Source organism: Notolepis coatsorum (genome assembly GCF_963971535.1).
Source record: "Notolepis coatsorum genome assembly, chromosome: 8".
In the NCBI taxonomy this organism is placed as follows: Eukaryota; Metazoa; Chordata; class Actinopteri; order Aulopiformes; family Paralepididae; genus Notolepis; species Notolepis coatsorum.
Window position 1 is genome coordinate 43,367,745 of NC_140172.1, and position 24,566 is coordinate 43,392,310.

Sequence of the window (24,566 nt, forward strand, 5' to 3'; positions counted from 1 at the left end):
CTCTAAGCAGTCTCATATTTCTGAGGTCATAAACAAAACAACCATTTAAGGGTCAACGGCATGGGTATGTTTTGTAGTCGGTGATTTGAGTCTTTCTGTTTTTACAAGTGTCAATAAACATGAATACCAGTGAATACCACAACCACAACACCAGAGGGAGCTCCACAAATCATGTTAAACCCAGATTCGGCTTAAACAAGGGACTAAACACGTTTCGCAATTATGCCACAATGTGGAACGCCCTACCCACAGCTGTAAAGGAATGTGAATCACTACCCACCTTCAAAACCACTCTCAAAGAGCACCTACGGGAGACTGCAATTCGAAACTGGCCCCTGTAAATGTCTAAACCAAACCCCCTCCAATGTACAGTTCCCCCCGTCCCCACCCGCCTACCCAACCCAACACCCCCACCCACCCAACCACCTCCAATGTACAGTCCCCCCCCCACCCCACCTACGCAACCCCCCCCCCCCTACCCAACCTCCTCCAATGTACAGTTTCTTCCCCCTCAAATGTATATACTCTCTTTTTAGACTCTTTTTGTACTAATAAACAGTTCAAGTTCAAGTTTCAAGTTTCAAGTTTCTTTAATAGTTGTCATACAGAATACTTTCATACAAAATGCTTCTTACTGTTACGCTCCAGAGACTGTGCTAGACAAGATAGTATCAAATAACATAGTATAGCATGTAATTTAGAAGTAGAAAATGAGGTCACAGTGTTCAGTATAGACATATGTACAATGTTCGATGCAGAATAGACGTAACTGAGTTACCATATAATATACAATACTATGCAGTGTACTAATGTACAGTACTATATAGTGCAAAGCAGAAATGGGATGAGGTACAATTTAGGTACAATTTACAGTAAGGTGTACGAGTTGTAGTGCAATCCTTCATCAATAAATATAAAGTGTGGGGAGTGGGTGCTACAGTGTATTTGTTTAAAGTGAGTGTGTGCTATAAAGTGTGTGGAGTGGGTGCTACAGTGTGTTTGTTTAAAGTGAGTGTGTGCGTGTGGATGTGTGTGCTATGTGCGTTTGATGGTTGTTGTTGTGTAGTGTTCATTGTTCGTTTAGCAGCCTGATGGCCTGGGGATAGAAGCTTCTTCTGAGTCTTTCTGTGCTCGCCTTGAGACTCCGGTATCGCTTGCCTGACCGCAGCAGTTCAAAGAGGCAGTTGTTCGGGTGACTGGAGTCCTTAATGATTCTCTTAGCCTTGCCCCTGCAACGCTTGTTGTAAATGTTCTGGAGGGTGGGGAGCCCCCCTCCAATTGTGCGTTCGGCTGAACGTGTCACTCTTTGTAGTCTGCTTCGGTCTTGTGCAGTGCTATTCCCAAACCAGGAGGTGATGTTGCCAGTCAGGATGCTCTCTATTGTACATGAGTAGAAGTTCTTAAGGATCTTCTGACTGACTTGGAACTTCCTTAGGCGCCTGAAGAAGTAGAGGCGTTGTCGTGCCTTCTTCACAACACTGTCAATGTGTGTGGTCCATGTCAAGTCCTCGGATATGTGGGCTCCGAGGTACTTAAAGCTGTTGACTCTCTCAACCGGTGCCCCGTCGATGCTGAGGGGGCTGTAGTCCTTGACCCCCGACCTCCTGAAGTTCACAATCATCTCCTTTGTTTTGCTGACGTTCAGGGAGAGGCTGTTTTCCTGGCACCATCCCGCCAGGACCTTGACCTCTTCCAGGTAGGCCCTCTCGTCGTTGGCAGAGATCAGGCCCACCACCACTGTGTCGTCAGCAGTACTGTATATTTGTAGATCTGGTATGTCATAAATGTCTATGTAACAGTACTGTCTATCTGTATGTCATGTATGTCATATATGTTATGATGAATTGAAAATGGGGGACCCTGATGTAAACAAGATGAAAGTCTTTCTCTGGTCTGCATCCCCTTAACAATTGTGTGTTGTAACTGAGGGGTACAATTCCCTGACTGTATTACTAGATATGATACTTACTACCACTACCTTTGTACTTAATATTCGGCCACCCAGTACTCGGCATAAATATATTATGATGAACACTGTCACGTAGATGAAACGGATCCAACACAAATGTACGAATTAGAAATAGGTCTTTATTTCTACACAGCGATGGTGTGTAGAGCAAGCACTTAATCAAATCAATCACATTTATGAATGGGAATTAGTATGCACTTTTATGGCAAGAGTATTCGTCGGTATATCAATAGAGAATGTCCAATCTCTGAAGGCGCAGGTGGTACATATACGACCTGGAATAGTTAAGGAATAACAGCAATGATACTTTAATGATTATAGACTGGATACACTAGGGGGGGTTAATCCGGTCGCTTGTAAGCCGACAGGAGTAGGAAGGGGGGGGGGGGTAGAGTCCGGCAGCCTCATCCGGCCAAGGGTATCCCAGGTGAACCCACTGTAGTGCCGTTCAATGCGCCGGCGATCCTTGGACCGCAGATGAAAGCAGATGGACTCTTTGTGGGCCGGCGTCCTCCGGTCCACGGAGGAGAGACGTGAAGCGACCTCGTCTTGCAGAGCGTCTCCTCACCTTGCGTCCTCTCCAGGGGGGGGGTTCCAACACACGGCAGTGTCGGGGGTCTTTATCCATGGAATAATCAACGTATACAAAGCATAATCCGTGCCTGGGAAGGCGGGCTGTCGTCGGTAGAATAATCCGGTATACAGGTCCACTCGCTCGTCGGCTCTGGGGCTCCTCGGGTGCAATCTCACATGGGGTTGATCATCCTGGATAAGCAGCCAGTTTTCTGCCCGAAACGATGGGGTGCTGACTACGGTAGTATTCTCACCGCACGAAGCACTATATATTAACAGACTATTATTAGCTTAATAGACTACGTCCAACTCGACGATATAGTGCCAAATATGACTATTCAAATATTAATATACACGATGTCTCAATACCGATGGTAGGCCGAACTTGGCCTTACTCCCACACGTGGCGTCGCGGGGAGGCTTTACGTCTGTCACTCTATTGGAGGGTAAGAAACTGGACTGAAAAGGAAGTCCTACTTTAGTAGCGCAGTATATATACGCACTATGAACAAATAGTCCCATTAGTGGTGCGGTAGCCAGATTCCTACGCGGAACTAGGACTTGTTCGTACATGTTGAGCGGTACGTTTGAACTGGGTCTGGGGGGTATGCCAGCCTGGCACCAAGGTCTCGACCAATAGTAGAATGGAGACTATTATGGGATGTTCAGTAGGCTAGAATGGATATTCAATGCATATTGTACAAGGAATATACAAGGGATATCAGGGAATATTAGAGAATATACAAATACAATTAAATATATATAAATAAATATATATATTCGGTTTAATCTGGCCCTTCACAACAGCCACCCCCTGATTGGTCCCAGACCTAATCAGTTAAGCAGAGACAGATTAATCGCGTTGTCTATTTACACATAAGGGTTTGCTGTAGGGGTCAGTCAACTTCACAAAGTCATAGGGTTATAGGGTCATGGTCATCATCGATTGTGTCTGGGAGTCGGGGCAGTTCTATGAGCCTCGCCACGGGACGGGTGTAAGTGCGACCCTGGACAAGCACTTCAGCTGCTCGGACCTTGCCGTCGGCACCGGTGATCACTTTGCTTACGCGGCCGGCCGGCCACATAGCTCTGGGCAGTGATTGATCAATAATCATGACGACTGTTCCTTCTGTCAAATTGTCTCTCTCCTTTACCCACTTCTGGCGGGTCTGTAGAGACGGTAGGTAGTGCAGTAGGAATGTCCTTTGTTGTGCACTCTCTATGGACGTGCAATCGTCTATGTTAGGGTCGGTGGAGGCTACGGTGCTCAATCCACAGAACACAGACTTCTTATTTTCCACCTCCTCTGGACTTGCTTCCCTCGGGATAGGCATGGGCCACTGTCCTTCCGGGAGTCTTAGGAATGCGGGGCCGTCACTGTAAGCATTGTGACGGGTGAGGTCATCTAGGGGCATTCCCCGGGTGATGACGTCAGCTGGGTTCTGTTTTGTATCAACGTAGCGCCACTCTGTTTCTCCGGTTAACTCTTCGGTTAAGTCTTGAATCTCGGTGACTCTGACTCCCACGAAGACTTTGTACTTGCATGAGTCCGATTTGATCCAGGCGAGTACTGTCGTGGAATCTGACCACAGGATTGTTCTAGACACCGGTATGGTGAGCTCACGTTGGATGAGCGTGGCTAGGTGCGCTCCGGCTAGGGCTGCGCAGAGCTCTAGACGTGGGATAGATTGTTGCTTGCGTGGGGCTATTCTCGAGCAGGCGAGGACAAATGCTGTGTAGATCTCTCCCTCCTTTTCTTGGGCCCGCAAGTAGGCTACTGATCCGTATGCGACCTCTGAGGCGTCACTGAAGACGTGTAAGTCCATTTTACATGTCTCTGGCCTCACCGTGGGTGGGAAGTAGCTTCGGCGCATATTAACGCCTGGGAGTGAGTGGAGCTCCATCTCCCACTCTCTCCAGGTGGATGCAAGGTGTGCGGGAATGGGGTCGTCCCAGCCCTGGTCCTTGTCCCACAATGCTCGTACAATCATTTTTGCCCTGGTGGTGTACGGTAGAATACATCCTAGCGGGTCATATTGTCGGGCGAGTGTTGTGTACACACTCCGTCTGGTGGTCGGCGCCGCCGCCGGCCTTCCCTGCTCCGTAGTCAGGGGCTTGTGTCTGTAGTGAAGCGAATCTGTTTTGAATCGCCACACCAATCCCAGGGTCATCTCCTGGGCTTCTCCCGGGATTGTAGCCATCCAGGTCTCGCTGCTGGCTGCCTTGTCCTCGGAGGAGAGGCTGCGCAGTACTTGCGGATCGCTGCTGGCCCACTGCCTGAGATCAAAGCCGCCTTTGATCAATGAGGCGCGGAGTTTAATCAGGAGAGCCTCGGCTTCTTCCTGGGTTGAAAGGCTTTGTAGACAGTTGTCTACGTAGAAGCTGTTCTTTACGCTGTGTCGGACCTCTTCGTCCGCTGCTGGGTCCTCTGCTACATGTTTCTGTAGTGCAAATGTAGCACAGCAGGGGCTGCACGTCGTTCCGAAGGGGAGGACTTCCCATTGGTAGATGGCTGGGTGCTCATCTCCTGGCTTCTCTCTCCATAGGAACCGTAACAGGGGCTTGTCCTCCTCTACTAATCTCACCTGCAGGAACATTCCTTTAATGTCCCCGCTGATGGCCACCTTTTCCTGGCGGAAGCGGAGTAGAACGCCGAGTAGGGAGGGGCCGAGTGTGGGACCGGGCAGTAACTCTTTATTCAGATTTTGGGATCCGATCTGGTAGCTGCAGTTAAATACTATGCGGTCTTTACCGTTGTGATGGACCTTGTGGTGAGGCACGTACCACGATTCAGTGGTCTGGTCAGCCTCTTTAATGTCCATCTTTGTGACGTGTCCCGCTGTGATGAGCTTCTCAATCTCAGCGCGGTATACACTCTCTTGGGCGGGGTTCTTGGCTAAGCGCCGCTCCGTGTTCAGCAGGTACCGTTCTGTGGCGTCTGTCTTGGCGTGGAAAGTAGGCATTCCTTCTCGCCGCAGGAGTGGCGTGGCGTATCTCAACACGCCGTTGACCGGGACTCTCTTGGTCCCTGTCTCGAGGAGGTGAATGGCGTAAATGTCATCTTTAGAGCGAATGTCTTTCTTTCCGTTCTTAAAGGGCATTTGTTCCAAGGTCCATAACCGCTCTACGTGTTGCAGGAGTGCGGTTTCTCCCTCTGTGACTCGGGAGTGGAGACATCTAGTGGCTGTACTTCGGTTGAGAGATTTGGCGAGCGGGCCTTGGAGAGTCCATCCCAAACGGGTCTCGACTGCTGCAGGACAGCCTCGGGGTCCAGTATGAACCCGGTCTATCGGGACAATGAGGTCTGCATGGTCGGAGCCTATCAACAGGGTCGGCATAGCATTGTCTATGAGCGGGATCGGTAACTTGCGCAGATGTGCATATTTCTCCATCAGCTTGGCGACGGGGTATGTGTACCGCGACAGTCCTATTTCTTGGCTGGTGAAAGCGTCTGTAATCTGGTACCGTCGCTCAGGCTGGCCGCTTGCTGCGATAGAGAATGAGACATTCTCGCCCTTTATCGTCTTCAAATCTCGTCTTATTGTCCGAATTGTCATTTGGGTTTCGCTTCCCCGCAGCCCTAGCTGGGCCGCAGCGGAGGCGAGCAGAAGGGTCTTCTCTGACCCGTCATCGAGGACGGCGTAAGTGTCCAGGACTTTATTCTGGTAGCTTAGTGTCACACGCACTACTTTTAGGAGTACTCGGGCTCCACTGCTGCTGGCGGGATCGATGTACATGACGCTCGCTTTGCTGCTGGATGGTGCGGGTGAAGGGCGCCGTCTGTTACTGTCGTGAAGTATGTCCAGATGGGCTCCATCGCACTTGGTGCACCTTTTCTTTAAGCGGCATTCGGCTGCCATGTGTGAGCGCGCACAGCGAAAACAGCGCTTGTTGGACTTTATCCATTGACTTGCTTCCTCCGCGTTCAGCTTGGGGAAGGAGTCACATTGCGCTAGCCAGTGTTCTTTCTCACAGTAGGGGCACACTATCTTCCACTTCTCCGTTCTGGAGGGGGTACTGTGGCTCCTGCTGCTCGGTACTGACTCCGATTGGTGCATCACAGTCACCGATCTTCTTCCATCATTTAGTCGTCTGGTTCCTTCTCTGGAGCCAGGGGTGCTCCGTCCGAATGTATCTAGCCGTAGGCTGCTGACTTCTCTCGCCAGGAAGTCTACTAGATCGAGGAGGTTCGGTTCGGGGCCATTCGGGTCTCGGTGGTCTCTCTGCCGCCTAAAACGCTCCTGTCGAGCGGGCGGCAGCTTCTCCAAGATCCTTTCCACATTTGAGTTGGCGTAAAGTTCATGCCTCCCCTTCTCTCTCTGCGCTCCCAACATCCCTACCAGGGACTGCACTCTGATGGACAGGTCGTCCAGTGCTCGATTGTCTATTGCTGGGGGTAAGCGGTCGATGTGTCGGATCTCCTGGATCACGTAATCCCATATGCGCCCATACCTCTGGTCCAATGCTACCAGCGCTGCTGTGTATGGGGTGGTGGAAGTCGCGTAGGCGAGCGCTATATTATGTGCGCGGGGTACCTTTAAGTGCTTCAGTAGGATGGCGTATTTGTGGCGTTCATCCAATACATCCACCAACATGGTCTCCAGACACATGCGGAGTTCTGTATACTGGGCCCGGTTCTCTTGGGTGAAGTCGGGTACCATAGGCGTGCCAATGTATGACGCTGACTGTGGATACATCGGCGAGCGTTGGGGGAGAGGCCTCCTAGGCGAGTCTCCTCCCGCTCCTTGGTATGGGCTGGTACCGGCAGTGTACCATGGCCCGCTTGTCCAGGTGCTGTTCCTCGGTGCGGGTCGTGCGTCGTGCTCACCCGGGTATAGAGTCGGGGGTCTGTAGCGCAGCTCCGCGGGAGTATAGCCTGGGCTGTACCGGACCTCCTGGTCCGGTAGAGTACTGTGCTGTCGTCGGGCGTGGTTCTCCTCCTCTTCCTCTTCGTCTTCAGTTAGGTCATCCAGTGCTTGTAGTCTCTGGTTTAGCCTCTCCACAGGATATGCTGCTCCTTCCCGGTTGCTAGGTCTCGCTTGGACCGGTGGGGGGAGGTGGTCTGTGGGGGGTATAGACCTCGTCTGTTGGTCAAGTTCAGGGTTGTTTACTCGGCTAGGGGATGCCGCCCTGGAGGTGTGTCTAGACGAGTTCCTGGAGCCTCTGGCGGAGGGAGAGGGTGTTGTCCGTCTGATCAGCTGTTCTATTAGTTGCGTTTGCTGTCTGTCGCGCTCTGCGTCCCGTAGATCACCAGCAGCTGCTCGCTGGCTGTCTGCTCGGTCTCGGGCCACATTCTCTTCCCTCTGAATGCGTCTTATTTCTAGACGTATATGCTCTTCTTCGCTCCGCTGCTGGATCTGCAGTCGGTCGCGTTCAGCAGCGGCGTTCAGGCTGATGAGGAAGGCCTGCTGTAGGGTCCTCTCTGCCTCGCTGGGAGAAGGCGGTTGTATAGGGGAGCCTTCCCTCGGGGTACTCCTTGCGGAGCCTTGGAGCTCTATCTCCACGGTGCTCTCCCCGTCTTCTTCCGTGCCGAGTTCTCTCTCGGTAGCGTTGTATTCCTCCCGGGACTCATCGGGGACTACTTCTTCAGTACTGGCGGGGTGTGAAGTCATGTCTGGTTCCCACTGGTCCCCACCGTGAACTTGGTCAGTTACATTAGAACCCGTAGGGGCCTCTATGGTCGGGGTAGTCTGGGCGTTGGGGTTAGACATACTTTTACTTTCTAGTTTTACCGCGTTTACTGTTAGTAGAAGACTAGGTTGTTGACTGACAGCGTAAGCCTCTAAGTACTGAGGGAGCCGTCGTTCGCGCTGCGGGCGTTGGTTAGGAGGATCGTTTCGTGGAGTGTTCATCATAGGCCATTTCAATATTAATAACACTATATTAATATTACACTAATTACCATCCGGTTCGAAGGACCAATTGTAACTGAGGGGTACAATTCCCTGACTGTATTACTAGATATGATACTTACTACCACTACCTTTGTACTTAATATTCGGCCACCCAGTACTCGGCATAAATATATTATGATGAACACTGTCACGTAGATGAAACGGATCCAACACAAATGTACGAATTAGAAATAGGTCTTTATTTCTACACAGCGATGGTGTGTAGAGCAAGCACTTAATCAAATCAATCACATTTATGAATGGGAATTAGTATGCACTTTTATGGCAAGAGTATTCGTCGGTATATCAATAGAGAATGTCCAATCTCTGAAGGCGCAGGTGGTACATATACGACCTGGAATAGTTAAGGAATAACAGCAATGATACTTTAATGATTATAGACTGGATACACTAGGGGGGGTTAATCCGGTCGCTTGTAAGCCGACAGGAGTAGGAAGGGGGGGGGGTAGAGTCCGGCAGCCTCATCCGGCCAAGGGTATCCCAGGTGAACCCACTGTAGTGCCGTTCAATGCGCCGGCGATCCTTGGACCGCAGATGAAAGCAGATGGACTCTTTGTGGGCCGGCGTCCTCCGGTCCACGGAGGAGAGACGTGAAGCGACCTCGTCTTGCAGAGCGTCTCCTCACCTTGCGTCCTCTCCAGGGGGGGGGGTTCCAACACACGGCAGTGTCGGGGGTCTTTATCCATGGAATAATCAACGTATACAAAGCATAATCCGTGCCTGGGAAGGCGGGCTGTCGTCGGTAGAATAATCCGGTATACAGGTCCACTCGCTCGTCGGCTCTGGGGCTCCTCGGGTGCAATCTCACATGGGGTTGATCATCCTGGATAAGCAGCCAGTTTTCTGCCCGAAACGATGGGGTGCTGACTACGGTAGTATTCTCACCGCACGAAGCACTATATATTAACAGACTATTATTAGCTTAATAGACTACGTCCAACTCGACGATATAGTGCCAAATATGACTATTCAAATATTAATATACACGATGTCTCAATACCGATGGTAGGCCGAACTTGGCCTTACTCCCACACGTGGCGTCGCGGGGAGGCTTTACGTCTGTCACTCTATTGGAGGGTAAGAAACTGGACTGAAAAGGAAGTCCTACTTTAGTAGCGCAGTATATATACGCACTATGAACAAATAGTCCCATTAGTGGTGCGGTAGCCAGATTCCTACGCGGAACTAGGACTTGTTCGTACATGTTGAGCGGTACGTTTGAACTGGGTCTGGGGGGTATGGCAGCCTGGCACCAAGGTCTCGACCAATAGTAGAATGGAGACTATTATGGGATGTTCAGTAGGCTAGAATGGATATTCAATGCATATTGTACAAGGAATATACAAGGGATATCAGGGAATATTAGAGAATATACAAATACAATTAAATATATATATATAAATAAATATATATATTCGGTTTAATCTGGCCCTTCACAACAGTGTATTGAGCAGTACTGTATTGTACCCATTCTGCAATCTGTTAATACAATTTTCAATCAATCAATCAATCAATCAATCAATCAAACCATGGTTGCTGGAAGAAGACAGCTCCTGGCCATCATTGGCTTTCTGGGAGAGCATCATCATTATGCGCTTCCCACTTGGAAGGTGACAGCCTTCATTAGGGCCAACATCATCACCTCTCAGGTGATCTGGGAAGGTTTGTGGACGAACTGTGTGACACAGAGCACAGGTAAGATGCAGTGCAAGGTCTACGACTCCCCCCACCGATCGGCATCATCTTCATCTTCACTGCCAGCACCATCATCTGTGACTTCTACAACCCTATCATGACCAACACGCAGAGGAGGGAGTTGGGGGCTCCGCTACATCAGCTGGGGCTCCGCTCTACATCAGCTGCATGGGGCTCACTGCTCTTCCTGAGTGGGGGGCTCTTGTGCAGCTCCTGCCCACCAAGCGACGAGAATGACTGTGATGAAAAGTATGCCAAGGCCCGCTCTGTGGACAGCAGCATGGCATGTGTTGAGAAGGATGTGGGCTGTGGACAACACTGTGAGGAATAGGGAGGTGTAGTCTGACGTCACTTTAGTTTCCCACGCGGTCCACCCGTATAGGGATTTATCATTGGGAAAATGTATTATCGGCTATTGTAATAATTCTGCCTCATGAACATTGGCAATCTTTCCATTTTTGCACACAAAATGAGTTCCCTTCTATCACTAACATTATTGTTTTGGTTGAAATAAAATTATACGTAATTATTTTACGATTAATTGCTAATTGTTTCATGTTGAGCTATAGATTATGGATGAATACACACAGAAAGGTACACCATGCCAATGTTCATGCTTTATTTGTTTTAAACAAGACGATTTAGAAATGTGTCCATTGGAAATACATTGCAATTTCAAGCGAGGTGGACCGGGCGGAAACAACAATGACGTAACCTCCCTATGGGATGACAGGATTAAAGTTGTGTTGCTGAAGGCCTTCTGTCTGGTATTGGTGAGACAATGTTAATTGCGGCAGCCTAAGATGTATTTTAAGTCTTCTGACCAAAATGTTTATTCATTTTGTCACACTTTTTTTATTTAGTTATAGTCAACAGTAGCTCCGGATATTTTAGTTCAGTTCTTATTTTATTTTATTTTATTGTATTTATTTTCAAGACCTGTTAAAGTGAGACAGGGAGAGAGAGGAGTCAAATACTATGTTGTGTGATTATATATTCCTCGAAAACAATACATTTAATTTGATGTTTAACAACATATCAGCAACAACTACCTAACATAATGTGCATTAGTCTCTTAAGTGTTTGTAAAGTAACTATTTAGCTGAGAAAAATCTGCAAATAATTTTTTGTTATTTTTATTTTTTTATTATCTTTTCCCCCCTCCTTTTTCAGATTTTTCTCCCATCCCACTGTTAGTCGTTATGCCAATTCCCAACCCCCTTCCTGGTTGCTGCGCACCCCCCCCCCCCCCCCCCCCCCCCCTACTGTTGGTCCGGGAGGCCGGAGACTGTCACATGCTTTCCTCCGACACATGTGCAGCCAGCCGGCAGCCAGCCTGGCAGCGTAGATTCTCACCGGGAGAGTGTAACGTGTGGAAGGTCACACTACCTTTCTCCAGGTCCTACCCACGCTGTGCAGGCGCCCCGACCGAACTGTAGGGGTCGCTGTCCACAACGCCCAGGACCCACCCACGGCTTCCCTCCCCCTAACTCAGCCAAACGAGTTAGTATAGCGATCAGCCCAAGCCAAGGCAATGCTGACTCTCCGGGAGTCGAGACCGCAGCCTCTTGCATTGGTGACGAGCACAATCTCCGCTACGCCACCTGACCGCCCCCAATTTTTTGTTATTTGAAATGTATAGTATTTAATTGTATTCTAGCGTAAAGGGTGGTTGTATAAATAGTTTTTCAAAATGTTTGCATAAAAACAACAACTACTACCTAACTACTAACACTGTCTTCTAAAGCTGACTTCTCATTGTGAAATGACACTAATAGCATACCATCTGAAATATATCCATAATGTGAGTGTTCAGTTGACTGCTATTGACTGCTAATTTTATTTGTAGAATCATCAACCCTGAGTTTTACATCTGTGTTACAAAATTAAAATATTGATTTCAGTTTTTTCCACTTTCCTCTGTATAATTGTATGCTCTGGGTTTAAGTTGAACAATTTCTAAAATACATATTTATGAGATAAAAAGTTATTCAAAGTCTGTTGAGCTACATTATTTCTATCATCTTTTTCATTATCATCATCATCATCACACAACCACAGCAGTATTTTTTTCACAAGTAGTCACATACTGCAAGCTATGCTGATGACAAATGCCAAAGGAACTCGTTAGACATGCTCTACTCAGAGAATGAATTCCTGCACACAGGTTGTGTTACAAATCATTGTTACAATGTGACCTACCTATGTGTGTGACGTGCGTGTGTGTGTGTCAGTGTGTGTATGTGAGTGTGCGTGTGCGTGTGCGTGTGTGTGTGTGTGTGTGTGTGTGTGTGTTGTGTGAGAAACTTTTTTCCACCAGATTATGACAGCCTGAGCCTTTTTATTATACACAGCTATCAACTGTACTTGACTTAAAGGGATAGAAGTGTATAACATAGCTACTTGCATAGCCATTGGCTGACTGAGACCTGTGTCCAAGTTCTGGCTGTGTTCCGAGCGACAGGTTCAGACAGGCAGCACACAGGGTCCAAAAAGTGCTAAGTAAGTCACAGCACAACATGCAAACAAACGGGTTTAACCATCCACAACAGAATGCAACAGTCCTCCTGTGTTTCTGATACTTGATTCATCTCTCAGACCAAGGCGAGGGAACACAAACATAACTTCCACCACAGAATGTGGTGAGTCAGCTCTGTGAGTTATTCAGACACATCCCTAAACTAGACAGTTGTGTTACCCCCCTTACACACACACACACACACGCACACGCACACGCACACACAAACACACACACACACACACACACAACACACACACACACACACACACACACACACACACACACACACACACACACACACACACACACACACACACACACACACACACACACACACACACACACACACTTTTAAAACCATACATGGAAAGTATGATTAAGATGATGAAAAGGTAGAGTGTAGAGTAATAATACTAATAATTATATTAGTAATAGTACTAGTACTAATAGTACGCAAAGGGCTTCACAGCAGTAATGTAGACATAACACAGGCAGGCATAAAATGAGCATAAAATTGGCATAAATATAGACAGAAATAAAATGAACAGAAGATTTACAAAATAAAAGCAATGTATAAAGTGCAGACATAAAATAAGTACAAGATAGACAGAATAAAAGCAGTGCAATAAAATAGCTCTCATTTACAGTGCAATAATCATAAAAATAGACATAGAATTAGCATAAGATAGCCAAAATAAAATAGTGCAGTGAAATAAATAGCTCTCATTTACAGTACAATAATCATAGTGTGGATGTAATGAGTCTAGGTAGCGAAGTGTATTAAAAGGCTAAAGTGAAGAGGTATGTTTTTAGCTTACTTTTGAAAGTATTTAGTGATCTAGCCTCCCTAATATCCATAGTTAAGGTGTTCCATAGCTTTGGTGCATCATTTGCAACGGCTGCATCCCCCAGGAGGGGGAACTTAAAATCAAGTCTAAATGTTACCGGAAGCCAGTGCGGAGTAGCTAACACTGGACTGATGTGGTCTCTAGTGGTTCTAGTTAATAGCCTTGCTGCAGAGTTTTGAATTAGTTGGAGTCATTCTGTGTTTTTTATCGGCTGGTAAGGCCATTAGGTCCATCCTGCCTGGGACTGGGAGGTCTGTAATAATAATAATAATAATAATAATAATAATAATAATAATAATAATAATAATAATAATAATAATAATAATAATAATAATAATAATAATAATAATAATAATAATAATAATAATAATAATAGCAGGAGTTTGAACCAGTCCTCCAGGTTGAGATTTCATGGACACTTCCTTGTGATTATTACAGGAGTCAAGTCGGCTTGAGATAAAGGAATGGATCCGTTTTTCAGTGTTCTTTTGATTTATAAATGGTTGTACTTTAGCTATGTTTCTAAGGTGGAAGAATGATGTTTTGTCACCTTGTTGATTTAACCTCTTAAAATTAAGGATCGGTCAAAAATGGGGCTAGTTTATTAGTATTATTTTGAATGTCTTTTGACCCTCTTGAGTCAAAACAAAGGACTTCTTCGTCTTCTTGTGTCACCTTCCCCCATTGTCAGCGCCCGTTTGAGATCGCTTTCGGAGCAGACACTCGTCAATAGGGCAAGAATTGAGACTTTATTTTCACCTGAGTTTAGTCTGAGGTCGCTAATTATTTTAGTGAGAGTGGTTTCAGTGCTGTGGTATCTTCTGAAGCCTGATTGAAATTCCTCCATGATGTTGTTTTCTTTAAGAAAAGAGTTTATGTTGACTGAGACAATATTTTCCAAGTATCTTGCTAATGAATGGAAGGTTGGATATCGGTCAGTACATTACTGTCTCGTTTTGGGTTTCTTTTGTAAGGGTTTTACGATGTTTTGAATGCATCTGGGAAAATGCCTGTCAGAAGCGATGTATTTATAATCTTTAGGACATGATTTTAAACACTTTTGAATATCCTCTTAAAATGCTGTAGGTATACTGTAGGGTCAATACAGGACGTGGAGGAGTCACACAGCACACTGGTTCTTCTGAGCAATATCTTCCATTAAACAGAACGCCTCCTTCTCCCATGAGCTCTTGTTACACAGAACTCTCACTTTACACCCTAATACATAGACATTCTACACGCATACACCCACAGTGTGCAGCTTAAAGGGTTAACCGCTGCTGGCCTGGGACTTATTCCTGCTACAACTGTCCCTCTTGTGTTTCCCCCACTCCCTACTATCTCAATGAAATAACGAGGACACACAGTATCATAGATGCCACCCATTCTAGATCGATCTGATCTGTGAGTGAGCGAGCAAGCGAGCTAGTAGGTGACATTGCTACTGTAAAGAATATCAAGGGGAGGAGACCACTCACTCTAAAAGAAAATAATCAAGATGAAGTGCCCCTAATGTGAGTGTAATTCAACACTTGAACCCTTTCAAATCATGTAATCAGTCTGTCATTCCTTTTACAATAGGTCAATATACATACAATTATCTTCCTGAAAGGAAACTTGGTCAGACATGGGAATGAACCACTGAATAGATGATACAACTCTTTATATATCCACCTCTCTCTCTCTCTCTCTCTCTCTCTCTCTCTCTCTCTCTCTCTCTCTCTCTCTCTCTCTCCTCTCTCTCTCTCTCTCTCTCTCTCTCTCTCTCTCTCTCTCTCTCTCTCCTCACTTTCAGTACCGCCTACCTTTTCCTCGTCCCTAGATAATAGGTGTTGTTTGTAAACCCGACTAGTGACACACAGGTGTATCCTCTTCAGGTGACAGAGAAGGAAGATTCTGGGAAGGCAGAACTCAGGAGAGAGAGAGAAAGAGAGAGAGAAAGAGAGAGAGAGAGAGAGGTGGATATATAAAGAGAGAGAGAAGAAGAAAGAAAAAGAAAGAAAGAAAGAAAGAAAGAAAGAAGAGAGAGAGAGAGAGAGAGAGAGAGAGAGAGAGAGAGAGAGAGAGAGAGAGAGAGAGAGAGAGAGAGAGAGAGAGAGAGAGAGAGAGAGAGAGAGAGAGAGAGAGAGAGAGAGAGAGAGAGAGAGAGAGAGAGAGAGAGAGAGAGAGAGAGAGAGAGGAGAAAAAGAGAGAGAGAGGGGGGGGGGGTGAAAGAAGGCAGTAGGAAGAGACAAATGGGGCGGGCAGGAAGAGCAGGTAATGTATGTGTGTGTGTGTGTGTGTGTGTGTGTAAACAGATGCACTGGTAGAACTGGTATCAGGTGCAGTCAAAAGCTACTGGGAGCTGCAGCTAGAACTGTCCAGCAATACAGACAGGGCAGAAAAGCATCTATATAGTAACACAGAAATGGAGCCCTGTGAACACAACAACCTCTGATATATTCGAGGTCAACAGCAGAGTATACTCAACAGAGGGAGAGGAACCAGTGAATACGTCAGAAGCTCAAAGAGGAGGAGAAGAGAGCTGAGTGGGCTGGTCTGAACGCACGTGAGCCGCCACAACACAACTGTGAGACACAGAGGAAGAGGAGGCCGTGAGGACACCTAGTGAGACACAGAGGAAGAACCAGGACGAGGCCGTGAGGACACCGAGGAGGGGCCAGGTGCCCTAAAGTCTCCCTTCTACCATGGCCTCTCTGGGGATGCAGATGCTGGCCAGCACCCTGTGCCTGCTGGGCTGGGCTGGGGTCATCGTCTGCTGCATCATGCCCATGTGGAGGGTCACAGCCTTCGTGGGGAGCACCATTGTCACCTCCCAGACCATCTGGGAGGGCATCTGGATGAGCTGCGTGGTCCAGAGCACGGGACAGATATCGTGTAAACCCTACGAGTCTCTCCTTGCCCTCAGTTCAGACCTGCAAGCCGCCAGGGCTCTCACCGTCCTCGCCATTACAACAGGCGGCGCGGGCCTCATACTGGCCTTCATCGGGGGGAAATGCACACGTTTCTTGGATGAACCAGGGGGCGGATTCAAGGGCAAGGTTGCCATGGCGGCTGGGGCGGTACTGATTGCCACCGGGCTGCTGTGCTTGATCCCCACATCTTGGGCAGCCGGGGCGGTGGTGCGGACGTTCTACAGCGCTTCCGTAGACGCTCAGCGGAGGGAGCTGGGAGCCGCTCTATACATCGGCTGGGGAGCATCCATCCTGCTCATGCTGGGAGGGGGCCTGTTCATCAGTTCAGCCTGCCCCCTCAAAGCCCACAATGACGACAAGAGCCCCTCTGTCCGCTACATCGTGGTCCGCTCCTCCAACGGATCCAGCCAGGTAGTCTCTCAGCGCAGCAGGGGGCCATCAACAAAGTCTCAGCTCACCGGACCAATGATCACAAGGCCTGGAGGACTGGTGTACACAAGACCTCCCTGGCAAGATGGATCTTCGGTAGCTGAGCAGGACTCAGGGCCGGGGTCTGAGAGATCATGGGGCAGCAAGGCACTGTCCACAAAGTCTCAGATGAAGAGACCCGCGTCAGCGAAGTCGGAACAAAGTGAGGCGCCATCTACAAAGTCTCAGATGAAGAGACCAGCGTCAGTGAAGTCGGAACAAAGTGAGGCGCCATCTACAAAGTCCCAGCTGAAACGACTTGCATCACGGGAGAGTTTAGCAGAGTCGGGCAAGTCTAGTGAGGACGCATTAAACAAAGCAAAGACATACATATGAAGAACAAACTTGTGCACACACGTTGTGCACGCGCACACACACACACACACACACACACACACACACACACACACACACATATACATACTCTCTCTGTCACACACACACACACACATATACCGTACATACTCTCTCTCTCTCTCGCTCTCTCTCACACACACAGACACACACACACACACACACACACACACACACACACACACACACACACACACACACACACACACACACACACCACACATGCTCACAAGAAGGACACATTATGATACTTTGAACTATTTGAACTGATTTTGTGAATGTTTCTAAAATGTAATTGTTGTTGACAAGATGAAGCACATACTGGTCATATAATCTCTCGGTTTTTGTTATCAAGAGTTTAACCTTTTGTCATAACTCAAGAATAAGTTATATTGCGTTTTTACATAGTTTTGGTTACAACATAAAGAAGTTATTTTTTTTCGATTGCTTAAGCACAATTTTGAAAGCAGTGTTTCAAAACACTACACACAATTATCACAATTGTATCGCAATCATACACTAATTTATAAAAATCTAATTTTGTTACCATATGAAACACACACATTTCATATGACTTAATTCTTTCTGAACCAGTTACACACTGCTGTGCTTAACCTAAAACACTTTTAGCAATTCTACTTCTCAGTGATTAGAGTACTGTAAGTGAAGTACACAGATAATGTGCAAATATACAATAAATTCACCAACCACTACACAAGACCAATGCTGCAGACTGATTGACCCAAATCAATCAACATGTCAACATGGAGGATCACAACAAAACATGTCCCAGTTTTCATGCTACTACTGTAGTGTGCATAACACTATAAGCTCAGCAAATATCTGACAAACATGATATTGATATACATGATATATCCAGTACAGGTTACAATTACAGTAAAACAAAAAAACTAAATAGAAAAAATTCAAATAAGAGAATACTAGACATTATATCTTCGCCTAGCTGGATCTGGCCAGATAATTTATGGGAAACTGCGACATATTTTGTTGTGATTCTCCATGTTGACTGATTTGGGTATATGGAGAGAAAATAATTATATTTTCATCAGTCTATAGCATTAGTCTTGTGTAGTTTTGGTGAGTTTACTGTATTGTATATTTCCACATTCTCTGTGTACTTCCATTTTGGTTGAAGACAGGTGAATTTTTATGGTGCGTAAACCTGATTGGTGTGTCTACAATTAAGCAATCATGTGTTTGTGCACCTGGTGGCTGTGTTTAACCAATTGGGTCATATGTGTGGTAATTTGACATTCTGTGTCTAATGTAATGCAAGTGTGTTTGGTGTTTTGCAAATCACTGTGTGTATTGTTTTGCAAAAAGTGTGAGGATGACATTGTGCTTATAGTGGTACAAATCTGGGCACATGTTTTGCTCCTTGAGTGTAAGGTTTTGATAATTGTGTAATACTTTTGATTTTAGTGTTTATGCAATCGGGGAAAAAACTGTAATACCCCCTTGTTTTTTGTTTAATAAAATGTATCAAGCCCTTTATTCCCCTGAAATTATTTGCAGATAGACATTTTACTGTAGAAAGTCAAGTGAGGCTACATGTTAAACTTCAGCGTTAATAATAGACTTCAACATGGGAAACAGAGTCGTTTACATTGAGTTGTCCTTGTGAGCTGAAAATAGCCTTTCACTACAAAGTCCTCCAGCATCCCCTTCTGTCTCCATTCACGACTGTGAAAATCCACGGAGAAACCGGTTTGACAGAGAGTGAGCCACACCAGTGGAGAGAGACCTGATGTGTTTGTCTCGGATTCAAATTTTAGTTTCAGTCGATAGTGTTCAACACACATGTGGCTTTTTGGTTTCGGCTTATTCAAATGTTTCCAGACACATGACACAGTCACACATAATGTCGCCCTGAGGATTGAGAAAATACACATACAACTCTGACTTTACAGTAGATATTATGGTAGAAAACATACAAAAAATATATATCATGGATAGATCAAAGGGGTTCTATTTAAAATCAAATAAAAATAACAGAAACCTTTCTTTCTTTTTTTTACTGAATTTATCAATTAGTTTGGCCAGACATTTTTGTATTTTGTGGATACTTCACTTTAGTTTAGTCCCAGCTAGAAAATTATACATACACAACATATCAGCAGGCACAAGAGTAAGGAGTGCAGCAGCTGTATCTATTATGTATATGAAACAACACCTAAGTTGCTTGTTTACCAATGATTCCAGGATTTTTGCTAGATTTTTGCTTACATGTTACATGTCCAACCATTTTATTTCTGTGGTTGGACATTGTAATACGCATTATAATTCTTGTTCATTATTTTGTTGTCCAAAGAAGAGATTGGTTTGTCATTTCTAAGACAAACGGTTGAAATGCTATAGCATGTATACAGCGGGCTGGGTCTTAATGTTAAACTACACTATTCATTTTAAGTCCTGATCTTTTTTTTCCTGGTGACCGATGTGCTGTCAGTGTCACTGGGACCTTTGTCTTTCCTGTGACAAAATGGCATCCAATGTAATAAAAAAAAGTCAACCAACAAACTAGATTCTTGTACCGGATCTCCTCTCTAGTAAACTAGAATACCCTGAAGACTCTGGCAGGAGCACTCATTCAAGGGTACTACGACTATGCTTGCACCTCGAAACTGGCCACCGTAAATGTCCAAACCCCCCACCCCCTCCTAATAGACAGTCTCCTCCCCATCGCATGTATATATTCTCCCCCTCCAAATGTACAGTCTCCTCACCACCGGATGTATATTTCTCTCCCACCCACCCACCCCCTCCTAATGTACAGTCCCCTCCCCATCATATGTATATACTGTCAGGATCTATGAGTAACAGTACTGTATATTTGGATACCGCATATGTCACAAATATATCAGTACTAAATACCTATATGTCCCTATGCCATAAATGTCATGTATGTTGAGTATGTCATAAATGTCAATATGAATTGAAAATGGGGGACCCTGATGTAAACAAGACAAACGTCTTTCTCTGGTCTGCATCCCCTTAACAATTGTGTGTATTGAGCCGTACTGTATTGTACCCATTCTGCAATCTGTTAAAGGGGAACTATTTTACAATTTATTTCACTATTTGGGCACTTTTACACAATTCCTGTGAGTCTATGGAACACCTCTGTAATTATTATTATTATTTTTTTAATTCATTGTTTTGTATTTCTAATCAAGTACTCAAAAACAGCATTTTTCTACCTCAAGATCGTAAGCCGTTTTGAGGCTGGGCTCCAACCACTGTAACCCTAACCCTAACCCTGCCACATTATTATGCAGATGACTCAGTTCAGTGAGGGTGAATATTGTGAGAGGAGAATTGGAAGAATGCGCCAATATGAGAATTAGAGACATAGATCCTATTAATATAAGTCCACATAGCTAGGAAACAATGCTAAACACTGAAAAAGGCCATTTATAAGATAGTTCCCCTTTAAATAAAGTTTTCATTCATTCATTCATTCATTCATTCATTCATTCATTCATAATGCTCTTGGTCTCATACTGTCATCCTTACAAACACTGCCATCCAGTGGTGAATGGTGCACACAACATGTAGTTTCATCCAAGCAATCTGAGGTGTTACAGCTGTGCTTTTGCAAAAATTATATTTAGCTGCTAAGCAAATTATGTACGAGAGTCTATAGCTGGCTGGGCTCATTGTAGTAGTTACCATGGAAAGATTCAAATGTAAAAAACACATTTAGTCATAGATTAAGTTAAAACATTTAACTTTAAATAATCTATACATATGTCAAAGGTTATGAACCTACACAATACAGTTTGGCTTTAATACTTCAATGGGTGGCTACAATGGGGTTAAATCACAGGTGGAGCATCACTTCCCAGCAGTTTAAACCACCTGAAAATAATAATCATAATCAAAACTGTTACCCAAATGTATGTTTCAGGTGCTTTATGTTTATTTGTTAACTACATAAATAACCATTTAAATAAAACATTCCCCCCATGCACTCCATTATACATCCGGAATACCTATTATGTGACAATCGAAAAATATATAAATCACCATAAAATCTCACGGATTGACATACGATTTTAAAGAAAGATCTTTTTGCTGTTGTTAAAGGATATATATTATTTATAAGCACAAGTATATCCTTCTCTATTGATGGTGTTATGAAGAGCTCAGATGCTGACTTCATGTCTTGGACACGGCTGACCAGCGTCTCAGGTGGTCCTGGAACCATCTGTATGACATTAGCAGCACTGAGCAGCCTACTGTACCCTGTTGTTCACATGGGGAGGTCTCATCCGAGGAGGAGGCCTCATAATCAGGGAACTCCTCAACATCATCCTCAGTCTCAGACACATTCTCTTCTATGTCACTTTCTTCAAGGTCATTTTTGAGAGAGAACATGAAAGAGAAACCACACAGAGCATTGATTGATTGAAAACTTTATTAGCAGATTGCAGAATGGGTATACAATACAGTACGGCTCAATACACAGAATTGTTAAGGGGATGCAGACCAGAGAAAGACTTTCGACTTTCGTCCCGCATCAATATAGAAATTAGGGGTGTAAAGGTACATGTATCCGTACCGAACCGTTTCAGTACTGGACCTAAGGTTCAGTACGGCTGTGTACCGAACGAATACAACGGTATGTTAACCACTAACGAACGCACGTGCAGAACTTTTATTTGCGTGCAGAATTGAATTCAAAACTCGATTATTAATTTCAATATAGAATATTCGTTGACAGCCCTACAAGTACAATTAGTTACTGCACACTACATCACCCCTGAGTGGAACATGGAAAGCCAAACTTTCCCCCACTGTACCGAAAACCTGTATCGAACCATGACTTCAAAACCGAGGTACGTACGGAACCGTGGTTTTTGTGTATCGTTACACCCCTAATAGAAATGGTTTAGAAGGCTGCTATGTAAGCTTTTATATGTTTGCTCCTCCCCAATATTGTGTAAACTACCAATGTCATTGCGGGAACTATATGTCCCCATATTGCTGGAAATATCAGTTGTGGGTCAATTTGGGTTATATGCAGCCCCCCCCCCACCCCTGCCTCCCCATTTTGGGGGAAATATCGGAGTTCTCGTGGGTAGTCTCCCCTCCCCCATGCGAACTATGAGTGGTTCCCGCACTGCAGATATGCTATGTTAGATTAGGGTCCTAAAGCAGTTTTTTTAAGATTATAAATTTGCATGTAATAGTCCCCTCAATATCCTAAACAATCAAAACAAATATGTGTAAAACGTGGACATTTCAAATTGACCCCAAGGAACACCGATGCGCACAAAGTGTGTACAGGACATTGACGTATCATGTACATTTGATTGTTATCCATTTGTCCTCATAAAATTGGGAAAAGTCATGAAATAATGAGCAAGAAATTACGTCAACCATTTATTCAGATATGTTGAATGGGGTCAAATTGACCCCAAGGATAACACAAGGGTTAAAGAAACGTCATGCACAAAGGCTAGATAATATGGAGTTGAAACTTGTTCAAGGTTTTGTTCCTTATTAACTCAGGAAACAAGTTATCTCAGCCTTGCTTATCTAACTGCAAAAGATGAAGTTAGACGTCTCTGCAGAGACGTAATCAGTGTGAAGGTCACCTGTGTGATAGGAATGAATACTGGCCTGGTTACTGCAATACTGCCCATCTATGTAATCAACTCCTCCCACCAGCGTCCATCCAATGCTACATCTGGAGGAGGGGTTGTGTTTCTTTGGTCAGCCGTGACAGTATTTATATTGTTAATAAGAAAAGAGGGCTTCATCATTCCAACTCTGTGCCCTTTATGAAACTTTACTGAATCATGGGAGTACATTGCCTGAAGGAAGTTGTTCGAAAATCTAAACTTTTGGAGAACTTTGCATTCAAAAATTACAAGCTTGTTATTGACGGTTCCAATTTGATGTACACTCTATATTTTGACTCTAAACTGGACCAGAGACATGGTGGAGATTATGTTGGATTCAAAGACGTGGTGTGCCAGTTCTTTCAGTCGTTGACAGACTGTGGTATCGAGCCATATGTCATTCTTGACGGAGGCACAGATAACAATGACAAAAAATGGAATACCCTACAGAATCACTTTGAAGCTAAGATTGTAAGAGCATCGGAGCTAGCATCCTCTCCATCAGGACCATGTGTTTTACCTCCTCTAACCAAAGATGTCTTCAAACAAATTTTGCACAATCTGGGAGTACACTTTGCTCAGTGCTATGGAGAGGCAGACTCCGAGATCGTCTCCTTGGCAAACCAGTTGAACTGTCCCGTGTTGTCCGACGACAGTGATTACTACATCTATGACCTGAGTGCAGGCTTCCTTCCTCTGACAGAATTTCAGTGGAAGCAGCCAGAACATCACCACATAAATACAATGCAGTATATGATGGGACATTTCTGTGACCATTTTAAAGTGGACAGAGTTCTCCTGCCGGTATTTGCTTCAATAGCAGGAAATGATTACACACGACTAGAAGATAGGAATATGTTTTCAAAGCGCTATGCTTGTGAACCCATTGAATCTACCCTTATAATTAATTGGAATGAAACGCGCCTCAATTCCATACTCCGTTATCTGCAGGAGCAGGTGGGACAGGGGCAAGAGGAGAAGCAGCAGCAGGCTGTTGACAAAGCTTTAGCTTTCATAGGTTTAGCTGGGGAAGAAAAACACCAACAGCGCACAGACCTCCTAAGATCCATTCAGATATACGCACGGCGTCCTGACTCCCCACTGGCTTTGTTTTTCCAAAATGCCACCACACCAGATAAGCCAGAGCATTTGCATTTTCTGCCTGATTGGGCCTTACGTCCACTGACAGAAGGGAAACTTACCTCCTTCATCATTGACGTTTTGCAACTGAAGAGGATGGTGCTGAGCCCCCAAGTGGAAGACTCTTCCCAGCCCAGTGGTCACTATACTGCTCGTCCAATTAGGCAGCGCATGTATGGGCTGCTTCTTGGTACAAACGGGCGTTGTGTGAAAGAGTATGACAGACGCGGAAAGAAGCTCATCTGTGAAGAAGTCATACCTGACCTGCGCACTCAACCGCATCTCGACTACATCTACAAACTGGATAAGGTACTGAATAATACAATATATAATATAAAATGCATATTTATGCAATGTATTTAACATGTGTGTGTATCGGGGGCGGGTGGGAATTATGATAAACAATTTGGACAGAATTGGATTAACACTCTTGTCATGATGTCCCCTTGTCATTATGCCTGCAGGTGTTTATGGAAGCTCTGGGTGTGCCTTGCCTAAGCTTAGATACCATTCCTGA

At 45.2% G+C, this 24,566-nt stretch overlaps 2 protein-coding genes across 2 annotated transcripts; both read left to right on the forward strand.

Moving 5' to 3' along the window:
- Window positions 1–15,754: 15,754 nt before the first annotated feature.
- LOC311233292 (claudin-4-like) lies at window positions 15,755–18,773 on the forward strand. Its single transcript, XM_084320236.1, has one exon. It carries the CDS (start codon window positions 16,209–16,211, stop codon window positions 17,238–17,240), a length of 1,032 nt encoding a protein of 343 aa, XP_084176362.1. The 5' UTR covers window positions 15,755–16,208; the 3' UTR covers window positions 17,241–18,773.
- Window positions 18,774–23,086: 4,313 nt separating this feature from the next.
- LOC311233435 (single-strand DNA endonuclease ASTE1-like) lies at window positions 23,087–24,566 on the forward strand (the record flags this gene model as incomplete). The annotated part of the gene is made up of 2 exons (XM_084320403.1): window positions 23,087–24,188; window positions 24,514–24,566. The coding sequence occupies 2 exons, from the start codon at window positions 23,087–23,089 to the stop codon at window positions 24,564–24,566; spliced, it is 1,155 nt and encodes a 384-aa protein (XP_084176529.1).

Coding starts and splice junctions, on each gene's coding strand:
- LOC311233292 (XM_084320236.1), top strand. CDS start 16,209: ATGGCCTCTCTGGGGATGCAGATGCTGGCCAGCACCCTGTGCCTGCTG.